The 10,781-nt window shown below is 45.0% G+C and overlaps 1 protein-coding gene across 1 annotated transcript in view; it reads left to right on the top strand.

Annotated features, from left to right (window-relative positions):
• The first annotated feature begins 4,801 nt into the window (after positions 1 to 4,801).
• CDH2 (cadherin 2) overlaps positions 4,802 to 10,781 on the top strand; it is a 213,670-nt gene continuing 207,690 nt past the window's right edge. The window contains exon 1 of the mRNA XM_042962397.1: positions 4,802 to 4,926. Coding sequence (XP_042818331.1) covers positions 4,867 to 4,926 — 60 coding nt within the window. The 5' untranslated portion in view covers positions 4,802 to 4,866. The remainder of the gene's footprint in view (positions 4,927 to 10,781) is intronic.

Raw genomic sequence — 10,781 nt, 5'->3', positions numbered from 1 at the left:
GTTTATTATGCCCTTTTACCTTCCAGAAGGGATTCTTCTGGGGGACGGAGGGGTGCTCCTTGTAATATAAAGGCTGCTTGTGAATTGCTTCCCTGGTCATGGAAATTTATCACTCCCTTATTCACTTACTTGACCATAAGTGCTTCAAGTTACTTACTTGGTTATATTTTCCATGGAAACATTGAGTTTGATTTTCAAATACTAAAAGCACAAAAACCCCAAAAACCTAAAAAAGAAAAGAAAAAAATAAAAAATTAAAATTTTAAATAAAGGAAAGAAAGGGAAATAATATCCCCCAAATAAGAGTAGGTTAAAAAAAATAAAGCCGGGTTTTTCTTCTAGTATTGGGACAGATCGCAACTTCCCTGGTAGAGTGCCAAATGAACAGCCAGCTTGTACTCAGCAGCCAGGTTGTATGAAAGATATGAATCTTGAAACGCCAGAATCACACTAAATATGGTGAGATGATCACACTGAAAAAGGCACCGGAGAACTGAGACCCGCAGAGAGAAAAGCAGTTATGTGCCCCATGTTACATACACTGCAAAGAACAAAATATCTAAGAGAAATAAAGGACAAATCCCCAGCCTCATTAAATTTTCTTTTTCTTGTTTTTGTTAAACCTTCCTCTCATTTCATATCATTGATTTTTCTAAAGTTAAAAGGGACTGTTGAGATTAATGTAAAGAGCTTACGTAGGACAGGGAGTAAGAGAACCTGTGTCTCATTGGGGTTCCCTACTTGCCAGTGGGTAGCCTTGTGAACCTCTTTAAGCTTCAGTGTTCCTAGAAAATAAGGGGGTTGCATAGATCGTCTTTAACTTTAATTAAAACATTCCATAACTCTATAAAACGGGCATTACCCAGGCAAGGTCAGCTTTAATATACTAAAGCTAATTGGGGAGAAACTTGCAACGTGCAGGACATTTCCTAAGGGATAAGGGTCAATCCTAGCTTGCAAAGGAGGTTGAGAGAAGGAGGAAAAGTGAAGGAGTGCCTTCATTCAGTATCTGGGAAGGACCTTTGCAGGGTAAAGACAAGTGTTTGGGCATTTGGGAAGAGAGGCTGTATGTGGGGGGCTGCAGGCAGACTACTACTATTTGTGGTTTGTTTCCAAAGTGAGGACCCTTTTATACGAAAACACTGGCATGATGTATTTGTAGGTTTAGCATCTCCAGTTTGAGAAAATACACCAGAACAAAAAATTGTTACGATTTACTTTGAAATAAAATTTTAAAACTGAATCATCATCATGATATCTATCTATCTATCTATCTATCTATCTATCTATCTATGAAGACTGGCTACGGATGCAGGACACATGGTTTATTCAGCCTGTCCATGATGCTTGGTGCACATATTTATTTGCAGACTTCTTGTAGTAAATCAGCAGCAGCCCATGGACCAGAAATCAAGGGATTAGACTGATTTTTAATATATGAACTCAGACTTAATTTTTGTTATTTTCTTGTCTTCTCCCTTTTTCCCCACCACTTGGCTGTTTCCCTGGGTCACTGCCAAGCCCCCTGCAGCCCTGGAGTTCTTTAGGCTGATGGAAAGTTAGTCTTCTGACTGACAGTGCTGTGATCAGAGGCTGAAAATCTTAAGAGTTCGGTCACCATTTGCCTAGTGAAATGAATGGCCCCATTAGATTATCTTAACTATGGTACAATGGAGGCAAGGATGTGTTGCGTGCCAAAGTCAACACTAGATCTAATTTTATGAACATCAAATGGACGCCCAAAGTCTCCAATAACATGATTTTAGACTAGGCTATTCCTTCTTGTGATAAAAGGCTGATTAGCAAGATGTGGCTGACCATGTGATCAAGTTAATCTCAGACAAGATTCCAAAGCAATTCACAACCATTGAAAAAGGAGAGCCATGCAAGTTGGACCAAATTTTTAAAAAATGCTGCAAGTTCTTATCTGTATGATCAAAAAACTATTGGAATCAGAGAATTAGTTAGCTGACAGGCATTCCAAAGCAGATTTTGAAGTCATAGTAAGAGTTTAATTTATAAGGGCATGATGTTTAAAGCTTCTAGCAAATAATACTAACAAGCAATAGAGTTATTCAGCCTGAAATCTGTTCTAACTTTAAAGTAATCAGAACAGCAATAAACATCAATGGCTACTGCTGGGAGTGGGGAGGATGTAAACTAAGGTCTCATGTCCAGGATCAAAGCTTAATTCTTAAGCATGAAGACAGGTTCTATAAATGCCACTTGGTAATACAACAAACAGTATATCCATATTGCTACTGAATGTTTTACTATTATGTACAGTTCCTTGAAATTGGAACTTATAAATATCCTATTGCAAGGAGAACTTTTAGGCCGATTAGCAATGGTGTGACAATAATATTTAGCAAAGAAGAGAAAGAGAAAGAACAAGCCTCACCTTTCATCTTTAAATTGAATTAACATGACCTTCCTTATTCTTTTGAGAGGAAAATCCAGGAAATTTTTTTGAGATCCATTTTAAAAATGGCCTACAATATTATGTTTTAATTAAAATTGAATAAGCTTCCCTATGAATATTAAAAATTTAAAAGCCTAGCCAGCAATTGTACATTATTAAAAGCTGCATCACTCATGTCAAAGAAATTAGTACTTGATTTTTAGAGATCATCATCAAGTTCTTAAATGATCAGTATCCTGAAACTCAAATTCAAATAATGTTAATACTTCAGTTACCCAAAGCAGAGGAATAATGTTCATTAACTGCAACGAAGTTCGACGACCTCCAGAGTATGGAAACGCTTAGATAAAACCGGTATTTTTATTTACCCGTAATAAAAAAAAAAAAAAAAAAAAAAAAAAAAAGTTCTGGAAAAATGTATTATCTTGCCGAAATCAGTTACTCCTCACCCCTCCCTCCATTTCACAAATGTTTGTGACCCAAACTTGCAAAGTCTCTCACTTTTTGTGTCCCACTCCAAGTTCATGCCTTACAGAGAGGAAGCAAAACTCCTTTCCTGGGTGCGAACTCTGTAATGTCATTTTGTCTTTTAGATAATCCTATTTTCACAGAGAGTTCTGGCTTTTAGATTGTTTACCCCTTTCTTTCTATTTCTTCTGGTTTTCTTTGTTGATGATGTTGGAAGGTGGTGTAAGCAAGGAAGTCAAACTCCGTGAAAACTGTTTGCTAAAAATTGTGAACAGTACCACTAACGAGTAGAAATATAAAACGGGAGACTTCAAATAAAATAACGCGCACTCTCAAATTCCCAGAGGGAACAAAAGAAAACGAAACAACACACCAACTTGGGCTATTCCATCCAGTGCATCTGCAAAGGTGGGAGAAGTACTAGCGCCGTAGAGAAACTGCGGCCTCCGCCCTCCCCGGCCCGCAGGTGGCTCGTGGCAAGCACCTCAGACAACAATGGCCAGGGTGGGCTCTGCCTGCGTTGCTAGTTTGCTGTGTCTGTCCCTACCCAGAAAAATCATCTATCTCGAAAGAATGACAAAACAGAAAGAGAAGCGTGCGTTCGGCTACCTCGGAGGCATTCCCCCTCCCTTCCTAATCTCTAATTCCTCACCGCGGTCCAACGATGAACCTGCCAACCATCAAGTTCCTGTGCAAGTTATTTTATTTCCCGCAGCCCCTCCACCTGCCAGGGCGGTGTTCCACGCACCCCAGACTTCCCTCCGGCGACCCCCCGCGGGCTGCAGCAGAAACGGGGTGCTTCGGCGGGGCGGGGGCGGACGGCTGCCGTGGATCTGGCCGGCTACAGCCGCAGCTCGGTGGCCTCCGATTGGCCACGACGCGGGCGGGGAAGCTCGGCGGAGGAGGGAGGCGGGGGCGAGGGCGGCGGCGGCGGTGGCGGCGGCAGCGGGCGGGGAGAGGAGAGGAGAAGAGAGAGGGCCGCGCAGCCTGGCAGCGCGTGCGGCGAGCGCGGGGAGAGCGGCGGTGGCGGCTGCGACTCGCGTCGGTCGCGCTCGCTGAGGCCGAGCAGGGTGCGCGGGCGGCGGCGGCGGCGGCGGCGGGGGGTGGGGCGGCGCGCGCGAGTGAGCGGCGCCGGGCAAGGACCGGCAGGCGGGTGCTGGCGCGCAGGCACCAGGGGCGGCCGCGGCGGCAGCTGCGCCGGACGGAGCCGGGGCAGTAGCGGCCGCGCCGACCCCCGACCTCACCCCCGCGCGGCCGAGGCCAGAGAACAGTCTCCAACTCTCCGGGGGGCCGGAAAGGGGGCCGGGAAGGGGCCCTCAGCCCCCACGCAGCAGAGGCTCCGGGCGGCGGGACTGCTGCCCTTTGTGGGCGCTGCGCGCACGGCCCGAAGCGCCCTCCCCGCGGCGCTCTCCTCGGCATCTTCGTCTTGCAGAGCGGCCCTGGAGAGGGGACCCAGAGGAAGCAAAGCCACGAGCCCGAAACCTCGCGTTGCGGAGCTCCTGGGGAGCGCCAGCCGCTCCACTTCCACCGCCGCATCCTACACCGGCCAAGGTCCCCGCCGCCTGCATCCCTCCCGGCTTCCGCTGCGCTTAGGGCCGGAGCCTAGCCGCCTGCGCTGCCACCGCGGCCGCCTACACACACACGCACACACTCTTTCTCTCTCTTTCTCCCTTTCTCACACCCTCACACGCACACCCGCCTCCTCCCCCGCCCCCTCCCCAGCTTCTTGATCTCTGGGTCTGTTTTATTACTCCTGGTGCGAGTCCCGCGGACTCCGCGGCCCGCTATTTGTCATCAGCTCGCTCTCCATTGGCGGGGAGAGGAGAGCAGCGGTGAAGGGGGTGGGGTGGGGTGGGGAGGGGAAGGGAAGGGGGTGGAAACTGCCTGGAGCCGTCTCTCCGCGCCGCTGTTGGTGCTGCCGCTGCTGCCGCCGCCGCCGCCGCCTCCGGCTCCTCGCTCGGCCCCTCTCCGCCTCCATGTGCCGGATAGTGGGAGCGCCGCGGACCCTGCTGCCGCTGTTGGCGGCCCTGCTTCAGGTACGCGGCGGTCTCCGCGGGCCGGGCCGCGGGCGGGGTGGGGCGGGCGGCGCCGGGTCCCTTTGTTCCCCGCGCCGCTGCGGGGCCAGGCTGCGCACCCGGGAAGGGAGGTGCCGCACCGCGCGGTCGGGAGCTGCGCAGGCACGAGGCTCGGCCGGGCTCAGGGGCAGGGCTGGCCGGGCCGGCTGGTCTCCCGCGCCATTCCCGGCGGGTCCCGAAGGAACAGATCGCGGGCCCCCTCTGCTCTTCACTCCTGGCCGGGCGAGCTTGCAGGGGGTGTCTCCAGGCAGCAGAAGGGTGAGGCAGGATAGCTCCCAGGTTTTCCAGTTTTCTACGCTTCTCGCCCCTCGCTTTGCACTTTGCTCCAATTTTTTTGTTTATTTTTGCAGGGATGGGTCGCGAGTTTGCAGTAGGAATTCTCACTCTCGTGTCTTAGTTACGGGACGTGCCTCCACCCCACCCCACCCTGGCACCCGCGCGCCTCCCGGTGCCCGAGGGCTCCACTGTCCTATTGTCTTTACCCCAGCCCAGAGTTGCCTTCTGTTCTTGTTTTCTTGCCCTCACTGTGTTCTTTGTCGGTCCCACCTGGAAAGAAAACCTCATCCCGTTGCCCCGAAGAGTCTATACGGGCCGGGGCCTCCGCACTCAACCCCTGGCCCCGCACGCCCCTTATCCCGGCGGGCGGGGAGAAGTTCCGTTACTCGGCTATTATTCCTCTCCCTGTGTACGCTGTCTCTGCCCTGCGTGCGTCCACGGGGACGCCTTAGCGAGGAGCCTCTGCACTTTTCACGCTTTCGGGAGAGCGCCAGCCAGCCTCTTCATGGAATCAGTACTAGGAGGCTCCTCCGCGGCAGAAAGCACCTGCTTCAGGCAGGTCGCAGGCTTTTTTGCCACTCCGCGCCATCGGTCTCCAGCCCGGCCGACCGCCCAACTTTCCCGCGGCGTCCGGCTGGGGGATACCCCGAGGCCCCTCCCGTCCGCCGACCGGGTCCCGGGAAGCTACGCCGCGCGCCTCAGCTGCGACCCTCGCCGGGAGCGGGGGCTGGGCGGGGGTACCGAACATGCCCCCGCACGCTATGGGTTCCAAAGCTGCTGCAGGAGAGGGGCGTGTCCACACTGAATGCAGGTCAGGGTCCCCCGGGAAATACACCGGGGGGGGGGGGGCGGGCAGCGCACCCTTGTGGCTGGGGGTGGCCAGCGGGTGGCCGCTCTGAAAAGTCCGGGTGCGGCTCGGAAGTGCCGTGGCGCCGGGGGCGGCCCGGGCAGGGACAGATGGTGCAGATCGCCCCCCTCCGTGGTCTTCACGGGTCAGGGCCTGACGCGCTCCGGCCGCGGGGGGGGACTGAGGGCGCCGGGGGCGGGACGAGGTCGGCGCCCGCGGTCTCTCACGCTTTCTCCAGCTTTCTCCCGCCGCCCCCTAGAGGGGTGTGGGCAGAGGCCGCTGGAGCCCTGTCCATGGTGCGCCGTGGAGCGGCGCGCCCTGCCCTGCTCTGCGCTTTCCTCCCCCAGGTTGTGCTTTCCAGCTTTCTGGCTCGCTCTCTTTTCTCTGGCTTCTTGGACGCCCGGGTCCCGTCTTTCCTTTCTCCTTTCTTGGGTTTCTCCTTTTGTTCTTTCGTCTCCTGCTGGTCTTTCTCCCCTTCCCCCACTCGCCAGTCCGCCCTCCTCGGCTCTCTCCGGACTCTGGGGTTTTAGAACTATTAGACTAGTTGTTTTTGGCCTCTGCAGTTTTGGGAAGTGGATGGAATTTCTTTTAACTGGGGGAGGAGACCCGTCAGTCACTTGCTAACAAAAGTATCTCCTGTTATAAAACCGCCCTTTATTCTTGGAGTGCACACTCCTCATTCTTGAACCCTCTTGTCACTTCATTTATTGTTTCTTCTTTTCAAATGGGGTTTGCTAAAGAGGTTAGACTGAAGGGGAAGAAGGAAAAAAGTGATACTTCAATTGTTTGAAGTTAGGGAGAAGGCGAGATAAACTTAGGAATCCTACGGACAAAAGACATTTTCCTTCTTCTTTTTTTTTTTTTTTTTTTTGAACAGGAAATGTCATAGATCAAAAAAAAATCTTATTTTTAAAAGTATTAATTTTGAACATCATTGAGTGGTCTCACAAATTTACAAAGAACTTTTAATAAATTCTCAGAGTGTGAGTCCAGCAGTAGATGGCATGTTTACTAACTTTTTGATACGAAAGTACGTTTTAGTTGAATACTGTGCAGGGAAGTTGTTGGTCATTAATACCATGGTGCTAAATTTGGTACCGCTGGAGCAATCCCATTTCCTCTTAGTCATCCACCTTGAAGTCAGGTATGAATTTTGTAAGTCATTTTCTTTTTTAAGCATTTAAAAAATAGCATTTATAAACGGCAAATAAAGTGCTTATCTTTACTATTGTATGTCCTTTCTCAGTTTCTTCTAGGATGTTACCTTGACTTTTGTAAACCCCCAGGAAAGGGGAAAGTATAACTTTGTCATCAAGTTATTTGTCAGTCTCCTAATTCATAGGTGCAAGTCAAGCAGTAACATTGAATGATTTGCAAGGTCATTAGGAGTGGAAGCAGAGCAGTTTATGCAACATGAGTTTTAGGGTTAAGTGCACCATGTGGATTGTACAACTGAGATTAGAAATGTCTTTGTGCTAATGGCCTGCTTTACACACCAGAATAACAAAGATCTATCTGCAAGGTGAAAATGGCCCCTCTGCAGTCATCTGCTATTAAAAGTCTATTCTTTTCTTTTCTTTTCTTTTCTTTTCGGTCAGACTAAGAAGACAAGAGTTTTAGGAAGGAGAATGAGTAGATTACTAGGGTAGATATAGAGAGATCTTATTTTTTTTCAGACCAGTCAAAAAAGAATCATTAAATAATCAAAAGAACTTCATGCCTTTACGTGTTAACTGAAGTATTTCTTGTTTTACTTTGAACATTTTTTTTTTACTTTCAGAGATTGTTTATTAGTTTAGTTATCCTATTATATTTACATGATTCTACTCAATTTTGCACAGTGTGGTATTCAGCTTTAAGATTTTTCTCTATTCTTCTTCATTTTAACTTATGGCATTAGCATTGTCCTTTACACTCAAAATGAAAAAGCAGAAATTGAGCATTAAATTTTACTGATCAAGGGATATCACAAAGTTATGACAAGCTTCCCTTTTAAATTATACAAGTGACTTTCAAGGCCTTAAATAGATTTATCATCAGACAAAAAAAAAAATCAATTTTACTTCTACCTACCCAGTAATTACTAGACTAGAAACCTGCTTTGTTTTTCTCATTCACATTGTTCTAATTTAAATACACTTGTATGGGTTATGAAGCATCAAGGACATCACCTTAATGTTTATAGATCCTCTGGATTCTTAGTTTTATCACATGGGTCCTGCTCTCAATCGTGGATGAGGGTATATGAAAAAAGATGCATAAACCATATGTGATTTTTACCTGTTAGGTGTATAGACTTTGAAGAGATTAATTTTCAACACCTGAAACATATAAAAAGAAACTTTATTTTAGGATGTAGAAAATCAAGGATGCAGTAATCATTTTAAGCACAAAAAATGTTTATTCCCAGTGTTTATTTGATTTTCATGTGTCTTTTAACAACTTCTTGTGAAAGTAAGGAAAATTAACATAGTTGGTGTTCACAGTTTATTCTGCTTAGTGGCTACAGTTACAGATATCTTTGCCCTTTTCTTATCTTGTAGCGTGTGGTCATTACTCATAGATGGCGCATTGCAAGCATACTAGGTGTGATCTGGAAAATAATAATTTGTGCATCCTAAGATATTTTATCCTAAAATATTTTATGGACATATTTTAAAAGTGTATATATATATATATATATATATATATATATATACACACACATGTATATGTATATATAATTTGTTAGGCCCCAATTGCAAGTTCAGAATTTACATACAGATTGTACTTTGTGACTTTCATACCTTCATGGAGTCTGCTCTGACCTTCATTAAAAGTTCAGACTGAGATTTTAAGAGGAAATTCTTTTTAGATTGTATTTTTTACATATAGAGACTAAAGTCTTCTTTGAACAGATTATTTTGGTGACAGTGTATTGCACCAAACTGTCCTTAATTTCCTTTTTCATTAAAAATTCTCACTTCTTAAATTTGTTGTGCCTCATTAAGCTTTAGCGTTATTAATCGGGAAATGTCAAGACTTAAAGTAACAGTAAATCTTGCTTTAAAATGCCTTAAAAAAATCCTGAGTGAACTCAAATCCCCATCCTGTTTTCAAAGGGATATTCGTAAGTTAGAAGAGTGATTTTTAAAGAAAAATCCTAGCTGTTATTTAAGAAACGTAATGTTTATGTATATACTCTACCGTTTTGCCCAAGTTAACATTATTCAAATTTGTTCCTTTGGCCCAAATACAAAAAGTAATCAGGTTTAAGCACTGCACAGACTTGTGGTGAATTTTGTCAATCATTTAAAAATTACATAGATTTGGAGTTTGGATTTTGTCATTTGAGTATTTCCTATCTGCCATTAGTATACCTTCTAGAAACCTAAGTAAGCATTTTCAAGTTGGGTTAAGAACTATAAGTTGAAATGTAATTTGTATCAACACATCATTATGCCTCACATTTCTGTCTTTCCTTACCAAAAACTTATTTTTCTTTTAATTTTTTAGCAAATTATATCAATTTATTTGAGCAGATGCTAGTCTTCCTGTATTTAACTAAATGTAGATAAGTTTTGATTAACCCTATTCATGCCAGGGAAGAGGTATATACAGATAAATGTTTTAGTTAGAGCCATATCTTCTCCATAGAGAAAGCGATGTCCTTAAAGTACTCAGAAGAAGGTGAATTCCAGAGGTAAATGGGACCTTTTAAAAGATTTGGATTTAAAGATTACAATTTATGTTATCACAGAGTTTTTGAAAGGAAAATTTAGGTTATAAATACATGCTTCTCAGTTCTTATTTCTTGTTACTCTCTTTCATACTCAGTGCACTTCCTTGTCTGAATTTCCACTGTACTTACAGCCCCTAAGCCCTTGGATTGCATGTATATGTGTGTCTATACATATACATATATATACATATATATACATATACATATATATGCATATATATATGTATAGACACACATACACATATATATACACATATATATGTGTGTATATATAGACACACACACAGTATATGTATGTAGAGGATTGCTATCTACATATGTGTCTCCTGCAATATTTATCACAGTTTAGCATAAAGTGTCAGTCAATAGCTAATTAATACCTTTGTGTGTGTGTGTCATCCAAGCTGATTTGGGCATCAAAAGTATAATTTTGCTCGGTGCAAATAAGCTGCTGTTACATAACGTCAAGGGCAAGAGCTAGTGTCAAAGGCAGAAAGCCTGGGGTTCTAATCCAGTCCAGATGTAGTTTACTCCCTTAAACTCTCATGACCTCATTTTCTTCAATAGTAAAATATTGGGCCTGGTTGGATAAGTTGATCTCTCAGGGACTTTCCAATTCTACGACTCTTGAGGCTGCTTAAAAATATCCCCCAAAATGATTCCTTTATAAAGATTTAGGAATGACTTTAATTTTTAACCTAAAATGGAAATATTTTCATATTATCTGAGTGGTAGAATGTCATTTTTGAGGGTCATTAACAATAGTTTATTATATATGGTAGGTTAGAAATCATTTGTATTTTTTATATGCTTGACCTTTAAAAATAATTTTTTTTCATTGACTGTGTTGCATTTACCACTAAAAGTAAATTATATTTTTGGGTTAGACTTAAAGGAAGGGAGAGTGTGATACTACTAAGAATAAAACTTATTCCTTTTATTCCTTTTGTACTTTTATGTTTCTTTGAGAGA

Source organism: Panthera tigris, chromosome D3 (genome assembly GCF_018350195.1).
Source record: "Panthera tigris isolate Pti1 chromosome D3, P.tigris_Pti1_mat1.1, whole genome shotgun sequence".
Lineage (NCBI taxonomy): Eukaryota > Metazoa > Chordata > Mammalia > Carnivora > Felidae > Panthera > Panthera tigris.
This window is presented reverse-complemented; position numbering and strand designations above follow the sequence as displayed.